The sequence below is a fragment of the Telopea speciosissima genome, chromosome 7 (assembly GCF_018873765.1).
Source record: "Telopea speciosissima isolate NSW1024214 ecotype Mountain lineage chromosome 7, Tspe_v1, whole genome shotgun sequence".
Lineage (NCBI taxonomy): Eukaryota > Viridiplantae > Streptophyta > Magnoliopsida > Proteales > Proteaceae > Telopea > Telopea speciosissima.
The window spans coordinates 2,638,818-2,661,587 of record NC_057922.1 but is presented as its reverse complement, the minus strand read 5'-3'; the positions used below and the strand labels follow the sequence as shown (position 1 = coordinate 2,661,587).

At 38.5% G+C, this 22,770-nt stretch overlaps 2 protein-coding genes across 2 annotated transcripts; both read left to right on the top strand.

The window, feature by feature from the left end:
* The first annotated feature begins 5,164 nt into the window (after positions 1–5,164).
* Positions 5,165–5,570, top strand: LOC122667304 (RNA-binding protein 24-like). The gene is made up of 2 exons (XM_043863556.1): positions 5,165–5,347; positions 5,442–5,570. The coding sequence occupies exons 1-2, from the start codon at positions 5,165–5,167 to the stop codon at positions 5,568–5,570; spliced, it is 312 nt and encodes a 103-aa protein (XP_043719491.1).
* A 6,052-nt stretch (positions 5,571–11,622) lies between these two features.
* LOC122669475 (protein TRANSPARENT TESTA 1-like) lies at positions 11,623–13,100 on the top strand. The gene is made up of 2 exons (XM_043866243.1): positions 11,623–12,054; positions 12,691–13,100. The coding sequence occupies exons 1-2, from the start codon at positions 11,650–11,652 to the stop codon at positions 13,090–13,092; spliced, it is 807 nt and encodes a 268-aa protein (XP_043722178.1). The 5' UTR covers positions 11,623–11,649; the 3' UTR covers positions 13,093–13,100.
* Positions 13,101–22,770: the final 9,670 nt, after the last annotated feature.

The following is a 22,770-nucleotide window of genomic DNA, read 5'->3' as shown; positions in this document are numbered from 1 at the left end:
ATAGAGATGAAAGGAAGGATAATTTCGAAAGGGTAACAAGGGTACGGCATAGCAAGGCCTTTGCATTGACTGTGTTTTGTTTTCCTAGCTATATTTGAGCTTGATAATTCCAATCATAGCTTAGCTTGGTCATGAACATACCTGTGTCAAGAGAGCACCATAGCAAGTCGAGTGGAGGAGCAATGCCTTGATCGTAGCAGGTCGAGTGGAGGAGAAACAAGCTCCTTGATGCCTTGATCGTAGCAGGAAAGGAGGAAGTGCTGAAGAGTGAAAACGAAATTGGATGTCTCGAGTGGCGCCTTCCTCAAGGATGAAGAGTGAAAACGAAATTGGGTATTAGGGTTCACTAGTTTACCCTCAAGAGATGGGCGTTTTTGTCTTTTCAGTGATAAAGTGATACACTATTACAAATCTACATTGCCTATACCTAATACAAGGTAGGGTTCGGGCCGGGCCGGGCTAAGCCCGGGGTCTTATCCCGGACCCCACCCGACCTTGCTAGGGTCAGCCAAAATCTCCACCCTAACCCGCCCTTTGGGCTGGCAGATCAGGGTTGGGTCTGGGCCGAGCTCAGGGCGGGTTCGGGCCAACCGAGCATTATTGACACCCCTACTCCCTACTCCACCTCTTTGCATCTCAGATAATTATAATTAGGGAAGTAGTTTTCTGTCTGGGAGTGTACCTATGCCAACACTCCCATGTGTCTATCTCTCTCTTCCTCAAAACAAAGGGCAAAGGTGTCTTTTCATATGAGGAGGAGAGAGATAGACACATGAGAGTGTTAGCGTAAGCCACACTCTTATACAAAGTTCTTTTTCCCTTATAAATTATAGTAATTTCTAGAGGCATTGTTCTTTGTGCCGCAGTGTAGACTGCACCCAAACACATGGGGGTAGACGCAATGACCATCCTGCCCCCTGAGTGGTAGACCCATGTGCCTAGGTGCAACCTGCACTGCAGCAGAGAGAACATTCTCCCTAATTTCTATTTTACCATCAAATTAATTTTACTTTCATTCATTTCCCTTCACTTGAAACCAAACAAGACAAAATCAAACATGGCAAAAGCAATGTCAAGCTTATTTTGATTTAGAAAGAACATTTAAAGCAATGAAAATACAAGTGTCAATGACTAATGAATGAAGATCTTAGATTTGCAAGTTAACCTAGAATAAAATCAATACAAAGGTCTTAATCGACCACTTCAAACCTCAAGAAGGGTCAAGGCTCCTATTATATATATAAAACAAACCTACTAAATTAGGAATTAAAAATCAAAGTGCACCCTTAAAGGTGTTGATAGGTGGGTGATACATAGTCTATTGGACTATGAGGTTATGGAGGAAGTGGGTGGACCCCATAATTCTGAAAGAGTTCCCACGTGGGAAAATCTATGAAATCCAGCTCACTACTCTCCATGAATGACAAGACCCCACGTGCAGCTCAGTGAGAGAGAGAGGGTTGGCAGTTCAGAAACCTCCAGAGGGGTTTAGTTTGCAAACCCTACCACACATTTATACACACGTACACCACTAAAAAGCAAAGTTTTTTTTGGTAGAAGGGGCAGAGTTGAAAGAAAGAGAGAGAGAGGAGAGAGGATTTCTTAATGTGAAAGCTTTACAACTTGGAAATGACAAAAGCTCCATTTCCTTTCCAGATTGGATTCATTAGCATCTGAAAAATAATAAAGGATTTGGCAAAGCATTAATTTGAACATCTTAATATGATTCATCAATGTTAATTAATTCCATAGATATTATAAAATATTTCAGTTGGGAGTTGGAACAATTGGTTTGTTAAGATATAGGCAGCTAGATCCAATTGGTGCATATGATTGTGAATCTTTGATGATCTGGCCCATTCAAATTAGTTGATTCACTCATAAATATTTGATTAATTTCCTCATCTTCCCTTTCTTTGATTGCTACTAGTTGAATATTTAATTAATTACCAGCAAGACCTCTGTTTAGAGGGTTATAATAATGCATGGCTAGCAAACATTCCACCATGAAATTTTAAAAATATTGTGGGGGAGAAGGAGAGAGTGAGTGAATGAAAGGAATATTTGCTAATACATGAGTTCTACAGCCAAGTTAAAAAGTATTTGATGTGTTATATGATTCATTTATCCCCCTAACTTAGAAACCAAATATTCAATTTCTATATTGGAGTGATTTTTGGCTAAGTAATGGATTTGTTGTATTTTAGTTTTGATACAATCTACTGGGATTCGAATAGAAGTCACTCTTACAAGTTAGTTGTTAAGGAGAGGATGTTCAAGTCTTTATAAGTTATTACATCGAGTTGCTCATATCCGATATATGATAATTACTTTTGTGTGAAACTCCAACACTAAGATGAGTATCATAACGAGGAAAGAGGTATTTCAAACCTTCAAACTAATAGAGAGAATGACAATTTTTTATTTTTTATTTTTTGGTAAAATAGAGAGAATGACAATTCACAACACAAAGATTAAAGGTTTCAGACCTTTAATCTTGGATATTTGTATTTTAGTTGTTAAAAGCATAAAATGACACAACACAACTACTTGTACTTTGTTTTCTTATTTTTTCATTTTTATCCCCTTTATCTAGGGATGTAAATGGATAACCGAAACCCGAATCCGAATCCGCATCTGTATCCGCTTAGGGACATCCGTAATCATTTAAAGATATTCGGAAAATAATCCGAATACTCCGATTAAATTTCATCCGAAAAAAAATCCAAATATCTAATAATAAAAAATTAAGTAAATAATGATTTTGAGGGCTTTTTAAGATTCAATAAGTTCTAGAATATGATGTAAAGAGAATCATGATCTAAGAAACATGGATTGACAGTGAATTGTATCCACCAGGGGGAGGAAGGTCCGGTTTACACAAGGCAGAGATGTAAACGGATGGTCAAAAATCCGAATCCGATCTACATCCAAATCTGTTTAGAGGTATCCATATTTGACCAACGAATATTCAACTCCGATCACATCCGATCCATTTACATCCCTAGGCTTTATCCCTTCAAGGTCTCAATTTTCAACTTCAATATAGGAGTATCCTCCCTTTGCTTGAAATGAACAATTTTAAGAAGTTTGTTCTCAAATTTGTAACTTTACACATTAATTTTGTCACTATCACTTCTTAAATGTTCAATAAATGCATGTATTTAATGGATCTCAAAAAAAGGCGTAACAAATTGGTTGGGTTATTTTATTTTTGGGAGAAAATTATCGAACAAGCGATATAGGAAATGCACCAATGAGGAGCGGTGACATAATGATTTTGTACGAAAGTAGAAAGGTCATTTCATGTGAGGAAGAGAAAGAGACTGCTAGTGTACCCTCCACAGTTGGTTCAAAGAACTTTTTGCCCGGTGATAAAATGTTTCTTGTGGGGGGAGTGTGGCCCCTGTGCACAGAAGGGCCAATGGAGTGTATGCGAAACTAATAATATTACTATTTTCAGAACTAGGGCGGATAGGTGGAAGTGATTGGTAATTGTAACATTATGGTTAAGGTGGCTGCTTTAAGCAGATTTCTTTGAGGTTGGAATATTGTCGTCTTTGGTCATATGGAGGAACTTAAAACTGGCTTCTTGGGGGAAAAGGGGAGGATATTTGTGCATTTTGTAATCAAGGTTATGAAACTACGTGGCATTTACTTTTTTTCTTGTGATTCCTTCAAGAGGTTTTGGGCTGTAGGGGATTCTGACTTGTGAAAGCCAAAAATCGGCCCGACATGTTAGCTAAATGTGTCGGATTAAGGCCTAACATGTTAGCCAAATGTGTCATTCATGGTGCAAGGGGATGGACCGATGGGCACCCGATCGAGCCCGACACGTTTAAGAATTGACCCGCTTAAGCCCGCTTATGAACTGTTTGTTTTACCTCATTTACCGTTTAACTTCATATTTTATCTCAAACATACCTTTTCTTAGTCTCCTTGATTAATTTATCTTGTTGTATTACGTAAGCTATATCTAAAGAACTGTTAGCCGAGTAAAAATATAGAATTGATAATTGAATATTAATGCACTATGAAATTGATGGGCCAAAAATAAATGAAGTACATAATCAAGGCCATTTATATTATTCAAAATGTCTTTATATGTATGTCCATTAAGATTGAGACCCATAGAACTCCAAATGCATTGAGATTTATTTATTTAGCTGTTAGCCTAGTGAGAAACATTCTCTCAAGTAAGTTCTTGTTTCAATCCTAAAGAATTGAACCACTTTAAGAGCTATATGGACCAAACTTGTATAACTTGTAGCCCATTTCTTGTTTAGTACGAGCCCAATTATAGACTAGTAATCAATTGACCGTTTATAAATAAGACCATACCTAGTCTATAAGGACCAATTACTTAAACGAACTGATCACGGTGACCCCCGAATTATTATTCAATAACATACCCGTTAGTAAACGACTCACACAATATTTAGATTCCATTTGAAACCGTTAGTAGTTTTATTCCTTTCTTCCTTATAACCGCTATGAGACTTACGGATTTATGACAGAAGAGACTTAATAACGGCTACAGAAAAGTGTAATTTTGTAAAACCATTGGGCCAATACTTATTATACCGATGAGAGAGAAAGAGTGTTTGTGGTGGGGACAAAGTATATTAATGGGGGGAGCCAGGGTGGACAGGGCCGAGTGCGTAGTCGTGCAACTGTCATTCGACGATATCCAAAGTTTACAAAAACCAATTCCTCTCCCTCTCTGTCTCTCTTAAACGCTCGCCTGCAGGGCTTGTAGCTGTCGGAGAGGAGAGGGGAGGAAACAGAGAGGCCGAGAGGTTGTCAGACTCAGTGCGAGAGAGAGAGAGAGAGAAAGAAAAAAGAGAAAACCCTTATTTCTCTCCTCTCAATTATTAACCAATAACCATCCTTTTTTTTTTCCCTTCCAAATCCCTATTAATCAACTCTTCCAATCCTCTCCAGCCAACAAACGGAGCGATTCAATTGTTTCTCTCTCTCTGTTCCTCTCAATGGTGCCTGTGCTCTAGTAGAGGAATGGAGGGAAATAGATACAACGAAAGAAGACGAAGAGAACAAGAAGAAGAGGTGGAAGAAAGAGACCCATTTCCCTATTTCTTCTTTTTTGACGATCTAAGGTAACCAAAAAACAGAGCAGCGAGGCTACGCTTGATAAGAACAAGCCATGGCTTACACACAATACAGGTCTCCATTTGGAGACACAACTTATACGAAGGTATTCGTTGGGGGTTTAGCTTGGGAGACTCAAACTGAAGAAATGAGAAGATATTTCGAACAGTTTGGAGAGATTCTTGAAGCTGTCATCATCACTGATAAGAACACCGGAAGGTCTAAAGGCTATGGATTCGTAAGCTTTCTTCTTCTTCTTCATTTTTTTTTTTGAAAAATAATTTTTTTTTATATATTTGATCAATAAGATCCAGAAATTATCATATGGGCAGGTGACATTTCGTGATCCAGAATCAGCAAAAAGGGCTTGTATCGATCCAAACCCAATGATCGATGGGAGGAAGGCTAACTGTAATATTGCTTCATTTGGTCGTCCTCGAACATCACCACCTAGAGGTTAATTAACCACTTTAACCATATACATCTCTAATCAGTCTTAAATTAGTAATTTTCTTTTTCTTTTTTTCTTTTTTTTTTTTTTGAGTGGGAGGAGGGAGGGGGGGGGGGAGAGAGTTAAATGAAAGAAAGAAATAAAGAGGCTAATGTGGGGGGTGTTTGGTTGTTGAATTTTTACAGGGAGAAATCAAGGTGCTACCCCCTACCGCGGGGTCGTATCAATGGGTAATACATCGTTTAATAGAGTTGCAGGACCACTGCTGCCTCCCTCTCCTACTCTTCCTCCACCTCCATTACATCTTCCTCAGGTCGTTTATCCTCCTTACGGGTAAGTTATGTTATATCTTTTTCATTCAAATTTTATGTGTAAGATATGACTATCCAGTATACCTTTAAAGTGCATCAAACGGTACACCTCATTTATACACCTTCGAAAATCAAATGCATAAGTAAAACATAGTTGGATAACCATGATCACAAGCTTTGATGATTAAAACTTGGATTTGTTATATAAGAAGAAAAGTCATACCAATGTGGTGAGAGTTTGTATTGTCTTAGCTGGATATGGTAGCTTTAAAATGAAAACAATTATTTCATTTCGGTGACAACCAAACACAACCTTATATATAGATCCTTTTATTTGTTTAATCCTTCATCTATTTTGTGGTCTAGGGGTGAGGAATGTTTGGGAAATTTTTTTTTTGATGGAAATCCTACCACATATTAAATTAGTGTTATGTAACAGTTAAGCTACACTAGTCTTATTTAAAGGCAGCCACATCTGCTCTGAAACAGTGAGAGCATGGACAAATACTTGGTTGCACGTAGAATTAAGGTAATATTACCCACCAAACCCTAACCCTAACCCTAGCTAGGGTTTTGTATGGTTGCCCTAGTTCTTAATTAGAATCATAATATAGTACATAGGGTGAGAAGGGAGGGGGTGGGGGTGTCTCTCTCCTTGGAATTTCTAGTTATGGTATGCATCTTTTATTTGATGGGTAGCTCTCAAAACTCCTAATTCCAACTGATTGACTGAGACAAGACATATGGTGCTGTTGCATCTGATATAGAGTACAAAAGGTAGGCCCATACAAATACTGCCTTTATTTTTATAAATCACAGAACCCTAGAAGCCAACCTGTCCAAGGCTGGTATAGGGCGCACGTTGGGCCAGTCATGGAAGCTTTTGTTTTTTTTAAATTATGGTTTTAAATAATATAGTAGGGTACTTCACATAGTGACGAGAAGAAACAATGATTTCACCCATTTTATTCATTTCCATTGATATGATATTTTACCTTGCAGGTACACCACTTATACACCAGATTATGGATACACCCAAGTATGTATCTCATTTATTTATTCTATGGTCAAGAGTTCTCTGGGAGAGTGTGGCCCTTATGTGTACATGTGGGCCAATAAGAGTGCATATGGCGGCATCAACATGTGGTCATTACAGCCTTTTTCTTTTGGGGGGGGTGTTAGAGTGGTCATTTTGCCTCCATATGTTTAGCACAGGGATTACATTCCCCCACATAGAACTTTTCTTTTTTTAGATTAAAAATTTAAAACATAGAACAATCTCTTTCTTCAATACATGAATAATTTGAAGGATTTCTATATTTCAACATCCTTGATTCTCGTGTATTTATTCAATGATTGAAATATTGATGATAATAATAATAATAATAATTATTATTATTATTAGGAGGAAAGTTCTATGTACGAGAGTGTGGCCTACGCCAACACTCCCATGAGTCTATCTTTCTTTTCTCTATATGAAAAAACAGCTTTACCTCTCGTTTTGAGGAGGAGAGAGATAGACACATGGGAGTGCTGATGTAGCCTACACTCCTGTACAAAAAATTATTTTCCTTATTATTATTATTATTAGAAAAATTTGATGTCCATGCAGCCGCCCCCTCATCTCGTGCTCTTATTGGCTTGGCATAAGAGATTTCTTCATATAACGATAGCATGTGGATCCCCTAAGAAAAATGTTTTTTGTCCAAGAGCGTGGCTTACATCAGTGCTTCTAGGGTCTTTCTTTCTCCTCCACTGATAGGCAGCAAAGATGTTATTTCATAAGCAGGAGAGAGAGAGAGAGAAACGCTGATGTAGCCCCCACTCTAGGACAAAAAACATTTTCTCCAATATTAAGAAAATGATTTTATAAACGAGTGGTAGAGGGTACACTAATACCTTCTTTCTCTCTCTCTCCCCTTTTCATATATCTTACATAGTTTGAAAGATATTCCACTAAAGATGGGGGGAACCATGACTATCGTTTCTTTGACACAAAGTAGAAACATATCCACATTAAACCAAAATAGCATAATCATCAAGATGATTCATTTTTCACCTGAAAAGATGTCTCCACTTGGGTTGCACCAAAGAAAGCCTCCAAGTTGAGAGAGAGAGAGAGAGAGAGAGAGAGCAAGCAACCATATTATACCAACGACAATGTTTTAATCAGTGAGAAGCCCAACCATTGTCAACTATGGCAACTTGTGAGTGAGACTTTCAGGGTTACCTACTTCAGAACTTAACAAATATATAAGAAAAGCCAAAATTTGGTAATTTTGTTTATAGGCTGCCCAACTTTTGAATAGTTTTTTGTTCAAGAGCGTGACTTACGTCAATGCTATTTGTATCAAAAAATAAAAAATAAAAAAATGTCATTTCATAGGGGAAGAAGAGAGATAGCCACAGGGGAACACTGACGTAGGCTACACTCGGAACAAAAAACATTTTCTAATTAATTAACCTCTTCTCTTGTAATCTATTTGACCCACAAAGTTTTATTTTTTATTTCTAATTTGGAGAAATGAAAGGAAAAGATTGTTTACTAATGGGTGTTTGTTTTTGGTTGATATGGTTGGGCCCATTTGGCAGACGATGTATAGCCCACATCTGCAAGCTCAGTATTACCATCAAATGTACGGAGCAGGGACGTCAACATCCAGCGCAGGGATGACAGGGATGGGAATGGGGATGGCGATGGGAGGAGGTGCCTCTCCTTATTATTATGGCTTCGCTTTGCCATCACCGCCACCACCATCAACAGCTGCACCACCCAGACTTACTTTTTCAGCTCATCGTCAGCCCCAATGTATAGTCGGACCCTCCTATTTTCCTCTCCCCACCACCACACGTGAGGAGGGGTCCTTCACCAACTTTCCCCCACCAGCTCCCTCCACCTCTAGACCTTCTCTTCTCTCATCTACTACTGCTGGTAAGTACTCTCTCTCTCTTCTCTCCCTGTCTCTCTCCAAATACATAGACTTATAAGATGGTAGAAAAGGTTTGAGAACTTGAGCCAGGCATGGATGGATAGCATAGCTTTGACATGGTTGGTGCTGTCTCAGTGTTGCCTGTTGGCCATTCAACATTTGTCTTTCCCTTTTACGAAAATGCCCTTCAGATACCATAAACTTGGACATAACTCATTGGCTCTAGAGCCTTAGAAAGTTCAAAGCCACACACCCATTAGTCCTTTTTAAAGTTTAAACTTCTTACTACTCCCCAGTGCACCACACTTAAGAATCCAACCATCCATCCAACATTTGAAAGAATAAAAAGATTTTATGGCCCATGTTATAACAACATTCGGTTGGATTCTTAAGTCTAGTGCACTGCCGGGCACTTGAGAAGATGAAAATCCCTGTTTTTTATGATTCTTGCTGCCCATAGTTGGCTCGTTTATCAAGTTTATTTCTAGTAATACTAGGATCTTTATCCTCTCAATGTCTTCTGCATTTCTCGATGATATATTTGAAATGACAATATTTAATCTAATTGAAAAAAAGAAAGTATCTTGTACTAAAAGGGTTAAAAAAAGTAAGATTATATGTCAATAAGAAAATCCCTTCACAAAAGTAAAGGAAAAGGCATTGAAATTGTTTCTTGTACCATGGCAGTATCAGATTCAAGGACAACCCAAGAACAATGCTCGGCAACAACTGGAACTGGAGTGGTCAGTTCAGAGGTGGAGGAAGAGCGAGAGGAAGGTTCATGATAAGGAAGAGGGGATCTATGGCTTGGTGGGGACAGTTTTTTTTCTTCTTTCTCTACCGCCCAAATGTGGAAAGCTACAACCTTTGGTAATGGCGACTAGAGCAAGTGATATTGATATAAATATGTATTGCTTCAATCTCGAACCCCACTAAGTTGTTTTTCCATATTCATTTTTCACTTACTACTTCTTTCCTTCGGGTTGATTTGTTATTTTACTATCAGCCCTGAACTGAGACCTCAATAAAGGATAATTTTTTCATGAACTGGGTCTATTATACTTTTGAGATCAGATTTGAGGAACTAGAGTTCTGTAATAACTTAGTTCAAGAGCCATTGGATTGGAATTCTCTATTCTTCTCAAGTAAATGAAATAGTCTAAGATTCTACAAACTTTTCAGTTGGTTGGGCCTCAAATTTCATTGGGCAGAGTGGCTAATATTTTATGGCTTATGTCAATTTTAGGCCCAAATGAAGGATTCCAAATGTCTAAATCAAATGGACAAAAGTACTTAAAACCATTCATGGGCAAATGATTCTGGATCATAAAAAAAAAAACTATGGAAATTATGGATGGTGTGGACTGTGGGCCCTTCGACTGAGTTAGGGTTGAAAGTTGACAATTGTCCCATATAGGTTTTCCTCTTTCCAATTCCATTCAATAGTTCAGATTGTTCCTTTTGTCAAAATATAAAATGGTTAAAGGAGCTTCTCTACACAATCCTTTCTATTTTTATCCACATTCATGGTATGTCGGATGGGACCCAAAGTTCGTTAACATGTATAACTCATGTGCTTCTATGCTTACTTATGAAAAGTTTGCCAAATGATAAAATGAAGCATTGAAAAATATTTCAAGACTATGAAGAGGGTGTAGAGATATACTATGGGGGTGTATAGAAAATAAAAGAGGATAAATGTCTGGATTTGAGTATCAAATTTAACACATGGCTAATTCAGGCCATGCCATGTCTATTTAGCCGATGGAAAATTACTACATCATTTAGCTTGTGGTAAAACTAGGTACATTCTTGAAATTTTAACACACTTACTCAGCTCATTTTGGTATGAAAACTTCACCAATAATGAATGAGATACGTATGGACCCAAAGAGAGAGAGAGAGAGAGAGAGACTCCCTTTGTAGGTCGCGAGCCACATGAAAATCCAATCAGCCGTTGCAACAATAACATTTAGGGAAAAGGAAGTACACGTTGTCAGTGTTTACTTTCCTCTCACTCTCTCTCTTTCTCTCTCTCTCTCTTATTAAATATGTGAGCCCTCTTCTCTCTCTTTATTAAAAGAGAAGTAGTTTTCCATCCAGGAGTGGGGGTCTATCTCTCTCCTCCATATGAAAAGGCACCTTTGCCCCTTTGTTTTGAGGAGGAGAGAGATAGATACATGCATGGGAGTGCTGGTGTAGGCCACACTCTTAGACATAGTTCTTTTTCCCTTATTAAATATACTGTTTGATTGTCTACTATGAATTTGGCAAGTAAAATACAAATATAAGCAGGCAGCATGTAGATTTTTCTTCTACACTTTAATTTTACATTTCCCTAGCTATCTTATGGGATTCTCGGTGCCAAAGGATCCCATTTTATGTGTTTGTATTGGCTACTGATGGACATCCCTCACATATCATGTGAAGTTAGCACAACCCCTTTTGGAATCAATGATCATTAGAAATCTCCCTCTCTCTCTCTCTCTCTGGTCATTTAGTCTGAATCAGATCAAATAATGAGGCTACCAAGTATTCTAAAGGCTCTGTGGTGTGTCATTTGCCAAGTTCAGAGGCCATGGGCCACTGGTATTTAAGCAAAATGCTTTCAATTTCCAAAATGGGAATACTAGATAGAGCAGCACCTATTAAAGATCCAATCGCCAAAGGTTGTTTTCCTTCAACCAACAAATTCTCCAGCTACTACTCCACACAATTCTCCTAACACCAACTTTAGCCCTCTAGCCCTCTCTCCCCCTTCAATTTTCATATTTTTCTCTCAAAAATGGCTACCAAATCCCTTTATATAAGAGCTAGCCATCTGCATCTACCCCTCACCTTCTTCATCATGGACTCCTCACTTGTCTCATCAGTTCCCTCAAGCCCCTTCACTTCTCCTTCTACTAAGGACACCCAATACTACTCCTCAACTCTTTCTGCAAACACTACTGAAAACATTTTTGAGCCCCTACCCTTACTAAGCCGCTTGCTTCACTCGCCCACCTCAACAATAGAGGATAATCAACAGACAGGCTGCGACGAAGCCTACGAGGTCACGGTTGCATTACGCATTGGCCTTCCCAATTGCTCCAATGAATCCTTCAAACCAAAGGAGAAGAGAGATGACAATGTAGCCATGGATGTAGCTGCTAGCAAGTATTGGGTACCTACCCCAGCAGAGATACTCATTGGCTTCACCCACTTCTCCTGTCATATCTGCAAGAAAACTTTCAATCGCCACAACAACCTAAAGGTTTAATTGTTGTGTTCATCTCTTCATCTATGAGCTTTTTAATTTTTGTAATGACTATTCAAAATTGCAGTTGGTCCTCTTATAATTAATTGCCAAGGAAGAACACTTATTGTAAGAGATTACATAATAAGGGCCAATGTTCTCTGCCTGGAAGCGCACGGGAGTCACCCAGACACATGGGGTGGGACTGGACGGCCAGTTTGGTCATTAGGGGGGTGGGCTGGTCATTTCGCCCACCCCCCATGTGTCTGGGCGCATCCCCAGTGCATAGAACATTTTACCATATAATAAATTCTTGGGAGAATGTTCTCTGGGCCGCAGTGCAGGCTGCGCCCAGGCACATGGGCCTGCCACTCAGGGGGGCAGGGTGGTCATTGTGCCCAACCCCATGTGTCTTGGCACAGTCTGCGCTGCGGCACAGAGAAGAGCGCCCCTAAATTCTTAGTATCTAAAAAGTGAGAACTACTTTTACTCCGCAATCCAGATCCTCTATGGGGGGCCTGTGCTGCGCAGATGCAAGGCGATGCGCAATGACCACCTTACCCCTGCCCAAGCGCAATGTGTCTGCGCAGCACAGGCCGTTGGATCCTTTACTCCCTCAAAATAACATTATTACAAGAGATTATTTGTTTGTAGATGCACATGTGGGGCCATGGGTCACAATATCGCAAGGGACCAGAATCACTGAAGGGAGAACCGCAACGAAGAAGCATGTTAAGCATTCCTTGCTATTGTTGTGCACAAGGTTGTAAGAACAATATCAATTACCCAAGAGCAAAGCCTCTTAAAGACTTCAAAACGCTGCAAACGCATTACAAGAGGAAGCATGGGATGAAGCCCTTCATGTGTAGAAAATGTGGGAAGTTGTTAGCAGTGAAGGGTGACTGGAGAACCCATGAGAAGAATTGTGGCAAGTTTTGGCTTTGTATGTGTGGGTCAGATTTCAAGCACAAGAGATCTCTTAAGGACCATATTAGGGCTTTTGGCTCTGGTCATGGCCCCTTCCCTAATTCCATTGAGGGCTTTGAACAAGTATGAATTACATTATCAGACCAGAATGTAAGGAGCTTTTTTCTTACTCATAATGCTGTTTTGTAAAATCAAGTGTCTGTACTTGCTGGTTGAGTAATATGAGTCCTACAATCATGGTTCAACGAACCGGAATTGGATCATTTGAATCGGCCTAATACCAAATCAGGATGATTCAAACTGGTCCATTCGACTTGTTTCTCTAGGGTTCAGGCCAATTCCATCTGGATCGGAACTGAAATTGGTGCCCCTATAATACGGGCAAGAGATCGTTGCTTGGTCGTATAATGGTATAATCTTTATACCAGTGCGGGGGCCAACAAGAGCGCATGTAGGGGCATCAATATTGAGGAGATTTTTTATTTTAGGAGGGGTTGGGCGGTAATTTCATGTGCTCCTATGTCTGGGCCCAGAAACCACACGACTAAGCATCGTTCTATTTACCATAAAATAAAATAGAATAAACTCATTTCGATCACTTGATTATTAATCAAGCCTATCCTTCAATGAAAAATTAAGGAAATAGATTATAAAAAGGAATAAAGTCTCTTCTCCACCCACAGTGAAGGGCACATCCATGAATATAAGCCTATAAGGTCATCCCCCCGCCCCCTCCCCTCGCCCACCCTATATGTTGGGCCTCTAGAAGGAGGATTAGTTATAAAGAATGCGACCAGGTGCTAATAGGGCTTTCAATTAATGGTTTGTTTTTTTCGGTAACGAGGGCTTTCAATTGTTAGGGAAGAAGTTTAGTGAAGCTTCACTAACCTAATCGTCCATTCATCTTTAGGTTCATATATTGGGTCCTAGATCTTTATCCCCTCTAGTTCCTGTCCGAATCAGTTCTCCAGTGCCCCTAACAAGGGGGGGGGGGGGAGGCAATGATCATTCCACCCTTGCCCGAACACTCTGGTCGGGTGGGGTCCACCCCCCTCCCCTTTATTACAAGCATTGGGGAACTGGAGGAGATAATTTTCCTTAGGTATCCAAACGCTAGCCCGAATTAGAACTTGTTCCTAATCAGATGAGAATGAAATTATAGATTAGGCCAAGGCCTTTAGGAGGGCTTAATTGTTTCCTCCAAGATCAGCAAGGTTGGTCCCATCTGTGTATCTTCTGAGCAACGCTAGGTTTCATTAAATTTCATGGATATCTGTCCCTGAGTTTGGGTTTTAAAAAATTTAAGGGAAGAGGTTTCCCACAATGCCGTCAAAAAGAAATCGCACCAATGAGAGAGTCGGGATGGATTTGTTCAACAGAAAACCCATATTTTGTTTGAGGAAAGAGTGTGTCAATGTAGACCCCACGACTCAGTATATAAGAGGGTGTAAGATTCCCCTCCGGCATCTCAAGGATTTTGTCTCCCAAATTTAAAATAGTGTAGATGAGATATCAGAATCAAAATAGATCTATAAAATCATAGCATCTCATATCATATAAGATGTCGGTACCGACTTGATTTATTAAATCAGTAAAAATTGCAAACAAATGTATTAAACACAATACTAAAAAATTAACCTAATTCTTAATCCTGGTCATTGACTTTCCAATATTTTTTTCTCCCCTTAATAATAATTAGAAGTTTACATTTTACACAGGTACATCCGTACATGGCACACTCCTATGCAGCTATGGAGAGATTTTGCTGTTTTAGGGCTCTCAGATGGGTCCTCAGTCCGAGTTCGGATGTAGGTTTAGCTTGGGTTTGTCCTTCGGCCCCTTCATGTTCTGGCCAAAGTGGGCAGTCCTCTCTGCATTTCAATCCTTTGTGGTCTTGGGCATTCAATTTCAATCGAATAGATCGATAGGGACACAGTACTTCCGAATCGTTATCCCCTCCAATTCGCTGTCCCTTCCAATTCCTCACATGGGGATGTAAATAATCACCCTAGCCCCTGCCCAATAACATTGCCCAAGGTGGGGTCCACTCCCCCTATTAACGGAATTGGAGGTGTTCGCAAATTGGAGGTGATAATTATTCCAGTACTTCCACTTAAAGAGTTCTTGTGTGGGTGGATTCCCCTCCTCTGATAGGGCAAGCTCCGATCTGGACGTTGTGATTTATATCACATCGATGCGTCATGCGCTTAGATCTGTACATCTCATCGGTGTAAACTATAACGATACCCCTTACTTGGTGGGTATTGTATTAAAAGGCCATTTCTCGAATCTGGGCAGGCTGGATGAGTGAAGGAAAATTTAATCCTTAAGGCTCTGTTTGGTTGCAAGGGAAGGAATTTGAAGGGTAAAATTTGCATATCTTGTAAAATCACTTTCCAAGGAAATATTTGTATTTTTCTTGCAACCAAATATATAAAAAAAATAACTTTCTTTGTAAAATATTTTACTTCCTAAGAAAATATTTACATGTCCCTTGCAACCAAATGTAGTCAGGGAGTCCGGTAAATGTTATCTAGGTTTAACATGGTTTCTAGCACTCAAAAAGAAAAGTTCGCAAAATTCCCCTTGGTTTTTTTATGTTCATAAATATGTGAGCAAAGTATCTTGGGGTCACCTACAAAATTTCAACACCATCTAAACTGTTATGCGGTAGAATCAAGTGCTTGCTCTAGAAATTTTTCCTAGACCTAACAAGCCAGGAATCCCGCAACCAAAATAGTTTTACCATAGTTTGACTTTTCTAATATAAAAAAAGGGTCCATCTAGTGAAGCATTATACTGAATACTTTAGTAAGCATAGTGACAGAGAAGAAAATCCTTATCAAATATTGCTATATAGGAAGAAGGTTTGCACATATTTAGGAGTTTGGGTCCTTCTAGGTGTCACTATGCCTAGTGAAGTTAAATCTTCACCAATGAAATGCTTACTTGGTTCTCTATCACAAAATTATGGCATGTGGGATGAAGAATCGGAATCAGATCAATCAAATCGATTGATTTGAATCGAAATAGATAATGATCGATTTTGATTCGGAATGTTTTAAAGTGGTTGATTCTAAAATTTTGAGGACCCGATCAGTTCAAGATTTTTGGGATCGATTCCAACCAATTTTCAATCTGGATCGAAATCAACAAAGACGAAATCAACTACGGATTCTGAGTTTAAAATCATTGCTTTGAAAAAATAAATTCCTTGTATATTAAATTAATTATCATCGTTGTAGTTGAGCATGATTCATCCGCTCCATATTTCTAATAGAGTGATTTTTATTTCTTGTTTCCTCTTCTCTTCAATTGCAACTTGCAAGAAGAGTTGACCATTATTACATTTACATTACATAATTGAAATCAAAAGCTCTGATTTCTCTTATGCTGTTTCTGTTTTGTTTTGTTTTGTTTTGTTTTGTTTGTTTGTTTTTTTTAAATGTTTTGTTTTTTTTACCTAGGTGAATGTACACCTTTGAACCAATCACATGTTTATTTTGTTTTCATAAATACCCCTCCTCCCATTGTAAATGGTAAAAATAGGATAGGTGGTTGCCTCTCACATGTATGTGCATTTGCACATACATGCAGAGGAACCGAACTCACTGTTTAGTGTAAAGAGCATTGTCACAAGGACCCGTTACTTTTCCAAACTTTGCAAGACATTTATTTTGTTACGTGGATAGATGATGTATCCATTCCGGCTAACCATTAATTACAGAGAACATGGTCTAGATTATCCATATGCATGTGTCAAATTTGAGAATTAAATTCAATCGAATACCTCTGGTTATTGATATACATCTCGTGTATGCTTATGCATGCATACTATTGTTCAAGTCACTATTGTGCAATCTCCCAACTCTGAACAAGAACAGGTATTTTAGATCATGATTTAATTATTGGTATCAGATCAATCGTATCGATCGATACGTATATTTGATTGATATGACACAAACATCTATTTTTTCTAGTATTAAACAAAAAAAAAACTCAGCTTGATACATCATATCATGAAATAGTTTATTCAAATTTGTATTGGATACCCCAAAAGTTGAGCAATAATTAGAGTTCTGATAAGTATGGAATGGCCCTAAAGACCTTATCTGTCACTCTCAATCTCAATCCTCAGGTCCACATTCTACACCCCACAATGAGAATACATATCATCTTAGAATTTAAATGCCTTTTCATTTGTTTGCTTTCCAGGAAAACTGTCATTATATGCTTATTGGGTTTCCTGTAATTCAAGCTTTTTATGGGTTTGATTGATATCAATATCTTAATTAGATGAATTTTTATGGATCTGTTTCTTCCGTGTGGGAAACTGAGAATACCCTAAAACGCATTAAGTGAGAAGAGAAGGAATGGGGGACAACCACAGATTTCAAATTCGGAATCGGAATAAAATCAGGTGGAATTAGGTCAATTCAAATTGAAATCGGCGGATCATGATCATGAATCGTGTCATTTCAAAAGTGGACAATCCATAAAGGGTTTCTAGGTTTCAGGTGACCGATTCCGGTCAATTCCCGACGGATTTCGATCCAACTCGGAATGGAATCTAATCGGAATCAACTCGGGCCGCTTCAAACACCAATTCCTTGTTCTAAAGCCCCGGGGGACCTCCTTTATCTTCACCATTATTGTGGTATGGTGTGACGTATTTAAATTGTAACTATTCAGTTTTCCCAAACAAAAAAAACATATAATATAGAATTAGAATTAGAATTTTCATTAAAAAATGGGTGAATTATTATTGTTATTCAACTACATATGTTATTTTTCAAATGTCACAAAATATCTATCCAATCATATGTACGGTTGATATATCTATTTCAGCTATTGGACATGATCTACATATTTTTTTTTTTTTTTTGGTCGAGGACATGATATACATTAGATGTATCAAATTTTAGAGTCAAAGATGTCTGCTACGCCATCTCACATGTATATTGTTTATTATTCTTTCTCTTTTAAGAAAAAAAAAAAAAATGGGGAAAGGTTTGCTGCTTGATCGTGTTGTCCCTGCACTAGTATGGGGGGGGGGGGCCATGAAAGCCTGCATAGAGACATTGATTAGCAGGATCCACATCCTCTACTTCCATGGGCTGTACTTCCATCCTACTTCCACCATGTCTCAGCGTGCCACTTGTTCTTTATGAGCATCCAACGGCCTGTATTGTATTAATTCAATTTTTTTTGAAAATCTGATGAGACCCTCTTTGAAGCGGTTTAAACCCTTAAACCAAACCCACTAACCGAACCAAATTTCACTCAAACCAAACCCACTTCTAATCGAACCATTTTCACCCAAACTAAACCCATCTCCGTTTCACTCGTCCCCATTTCATTTGAAAGAAAAGCCCTAAAAGTTGCAGAACCTCTCCATCGCTCCATCGCTCAATGTTGTTCATATGCATCTTGTCTATGGCACCGTCTCAGACTATTGAAAACCCAAAGAGATGATGATGATTCAAGCTCTGTAGAGCCTCTTCCATTTCTCCACAGCCTCGTTCCTTCTCCTCTTCTTCCGAAAAATCAGTGCTAATCGGGCTTCAAACTCAGAGCTCAGCTTCTTCCTACTGCAAGCTGCCGGACTTGTCAAAAATGTATGTCTCATTCAAACTTGGGGTTTTCTAATCAGATGCTCGTGGTTGTTCTAGAAAATGTCTCCTCCATGATTACAGTGATAGTCTTCAATTGAAAATTTCATGAATTTATATTCTGACTGGTTTATTGATTCCTCAAGGGAAGGGTATGGGATTATTGGTTTCTGTACAACTCTTTTAATTGCTATTTCTAGGCTTCTGATGCTCAAGATGACTTTTTTGGCTATAACCTTTCGCCTGTTATTAATTAGATGTATTTGTTTTCGATGGTACTGTTGTAAGAGATTCAATTAGGATACCAAAATTATTCTCACGGTGACTATCGAGAAGAACTTTTTCTAGGGTTTCGGTGGACCTCTGTAGCTCCGAATTAACCATATGACAGGTTAATAAAAATTCTTCATTCATTGATGCAGCACCTTCTCTTTCCACTGTTTTTAATCCTAATCATGCCAATTAGAAAATCCTAAGAGAGCTTCAGTCATCTCTTTTATTTGTTGACTTCCCCCCCCCCCCCCCCCCCCTCCCCCTCCTTCCTCAACTTGAGAGCTTTTTAATATGTCAAATAGCTCATGGAACTCATGAACGAAGACTTCAATAGAGTTCAAAGGCCAACAACCTTTATTTGCCACGGATCCCTAATTGTTTATGGCTACTGTTTTGAGCAGTATTTTCATATGATTTTTGAACATCATTGAGCACATGTGTTTGGGTTGATATTATAAATCAGAACAGGTAATCGCTTAAAAAAAAGTTGGAATTGCTTCTGAATTTGGACAGTTGGGGGATACTGTTCTGTTAGGTTGTTGTCAACAGTGGAGAGTTTGTATTTCTAAGCCAAGGGTGTGGCATTGTGATTATGCTACTAAAATCAATTCAGTTATCAACCAGTTTGAAAAGTTGTGTTCCTAAAATGAATGAGCAGCTGGGATGGCTAGAATAAAATTAACTTGTTGACAAGGATGGTTTAGCCTAGTCTATAATGATGGAGGATAGGGTGACTCTGGTGGAAGCATGAGATCTATGCAGTTTTTTAAATTCTTCATTTTTTTATAGGTTGAGGCCTTAGCTCAAAATGGAAGAGCACCTAGTAATTATTTCCTAGGTTATGATGGTTCGAATCCATCAGGTCTCAAGGATTGCAGCTTGTGAAGTTGGGTTTTGTTCATTCTCTGCTTAATTTTGTCCTTTTTTTTTACTTCCCTTTTATTTCTTAGTTATTTCAAACAACAAAATGTTGGGAATAATATGCTCTTCTTGTTGTATCTATCCTTGCTGTTCTATTAAGGGGTTTGAGTGAATTAGTAATTGGGTGGGTCAAAATCATGGAATTCCAAGTGCTAGGAATAATATGTTGGGAATAATATGCTCTTGTTGCTGTCTCTATCCCTGCTTTTCCATGCTCATTCCTGAAGAGGGAATTTTCTTCCTCCTCAAGCAATGATGATTGGTAATATAAAGTCAATAAGAGAGAATTTCTCAATGTTCATTTTTCACATTCACCACCCTGCAAGTATCAAACACAGGAGTGAAGATCTTGAAATGATATTCTATATCAAACATAGAAGTGGAGATCTTGAAATGATAATCTATCTATATACAACCCACTTTCCTTGCTCTATTTGAAAACTCAGTTATCATAGGCTCGATCAGTTAGTTGCTGACTCCGATTTGTATTCTTTTTTTATTTTACTATCTACATAATAAAATTTTGTTAGATTCCAGCCAGTATTCAGTTCTCTTAACCACTATCTGGTGAACAAGTCAGTTCAGGATTATTAATCAAGGTCGTTTGTGTTTATAAATCAAGCTTTGTGGACTCATAATCAAGATTTTATTTACTTTCAACCACAGTATTTACAGTAGTGTTGACTGTTGAGGGTCACTGTAAGAAGAGGAGATTTGGAAGTGAAGGAGAAGAGGGCATTGTGAAAAGAGATTAGGATCTCTTGAGTTGCAGAGAGCCATGGTGGATACTTGAAAATATTTACCATGACCTAGGCCCACTCTGAAATCCCTTGTGAGGATCACACATGGTAAGGCTCATAGCAAGAAAGTTACTTGAATCACAATAAATGCTGGTATAAAGCTCTTTGTCTTTGTAGTATATCTTTTTTCTCCAACTGCTGTACTAGAAGAAAATACTTGTCAAGACTTCAGTGTTCAGCTCTTTCCTTTCCTTGGCTTTTGGAGTGGACAAGACTTAAGCAATGGTTTTCTTTGATTTTAAGTAAACCAAACCCACAATACACCATTAAACTATGTTGAAGGACAAGGGTCAATAGATGTTATTGCAGTATTCTTAGGATTAGAGCAGATATATATATTTTCCATATAGAAAAGTTCTCCTTTTCAGTTAGTGGTTTTGAACTCAATTTACTGTCACAAATCCACAATATCAATTGAGTGCAGAGGAGAAACAGAGCACACTTGATTGTGGCTGAGAAAATGACAATCAAACAACCCATTTTTGGTTTTTAGTGTTGGAGAAGGAAGGGAAGGGGACGAAGCTCTTTGCAGTGTAGTGTAGACCGGGTTAATTAAGCTTCCTCCACAGCCCAGAGTCCAGCAATGAATGGAGCCCTTTAATTTCCTAACAAGAGCAAATTTTAGTGGCTGCTTTTGAAGATATGGATCTACAACAGAGAGCTTGAAAAAGAATTTCATCAGCTACAAGCTGACTAGAACACCAAGATTAGATTTATAAGACACCAGCCACAGAGCTTTAACAAAAAAAATTTGACACCGCAACAGTGAATCCAAATCCTTCGATCATATTGATTAGGGTTGTCCTGAACAGCTGCTGTCCATTCACAATATCAGCAAGCGCGTTCTGTTGTATTAGAGCTAATGGAGCCGTAGGAGTCTTAAAGTCAAGGAAGTATGAAGGAGAACATTTTCTCTGTTGGCTATGAAGTGGTCAATTGGAAGAGATATTACATAAGCTCTGGGAAAAGCGATTGGAAAAAAAATCATTCATACATCTAACCAACACTTGGGATACCCACAACACTGATTTTTCGGAAGAAGAGGAGAAGGAACGAGGCTGTGGAGAAATGGAAGAGGCTCTACAGAGCTTTAATCATCATCATCTCTTTGGGTTTTCAATAGTCTGAGACGGTGCCATAGACAAGATGCATATGAACAACATCGAGCGATGGAGCGATGGAGAGGTTCTGCAACTTTTAGGGCTTTTCGTTCAAATGAAATCGGGATGAGTGAAACGGAGATGGGTTTAGTTTGGGTGAAAATGGTTCGATTAGAAGTGGGTTTGGTTTGAGTGAAATTTGGTTCGGTTAGTAGGTTTGGTTTAGGGGTTTAAACCGCTTCAAAGAGGGTCTCATCAGATTTTCAAAAAAATTTGAATTAATATAATACAAGCCGTTGGATGCTCATAAAGAACAGGTGGCGCGCTGAGAAGTGGTGGAAGTAGGATGGAAGTACAGCCCATGGAAGTAGAAGATGTGGATCCTGATTAGCAGGGGTCTTTCATTTTTCTATTAACTGTCATTTTAATTCAAGTTTAAACGTTAGTTGTATTCAAATTTCTTCATAATTGTTTCATATTCTAATAGCTAATGTGTTGATAGGATCTATCTAAATCAAATAATTTTTCATATAAATTCAAGTTGAATCTAATTGACAGACTCAGGGAAACCAATCATATAGATTCAAGTTGAATCCAACTGATAGACTCAGGATAACCAAACAGTTTTTCTAGAAGATTTAACTAACAGATTCAGGGTAATCAAACAGTTAATCTATTAGGACAAATACGTCCTAAAGATGCAATATGGTACAGTTTAGGGCTGAGAACTCAACACTTGCTAGGCGTGTCATCTATCATTTCGAGTTCAACTGACCCAATTCTTTTCTTCTCGAACTCAATACTATTGGATGTCACACCTACCACATATCGAGCTTTCAACCCCAAACTGTACCGTAATTCACTTCTAGAGAACAATTTTGAGTGAGAATAATTCAATTTGGGGTGGAGGTGTTATTGTCATTTCGATGCGCATTTATGGCCATCAAACTACATTAAGTTCTGGCCGAACATGGTCATGGCACATGCACCACCGTTGTATACAAACTTTGTCCTTAAAATAAAAATAAACCAAGGATATATCAAGAACATTTTTTAATGGGACCTCCCTACCATTAACTATTCTCTTCGTAAGTGATAAGC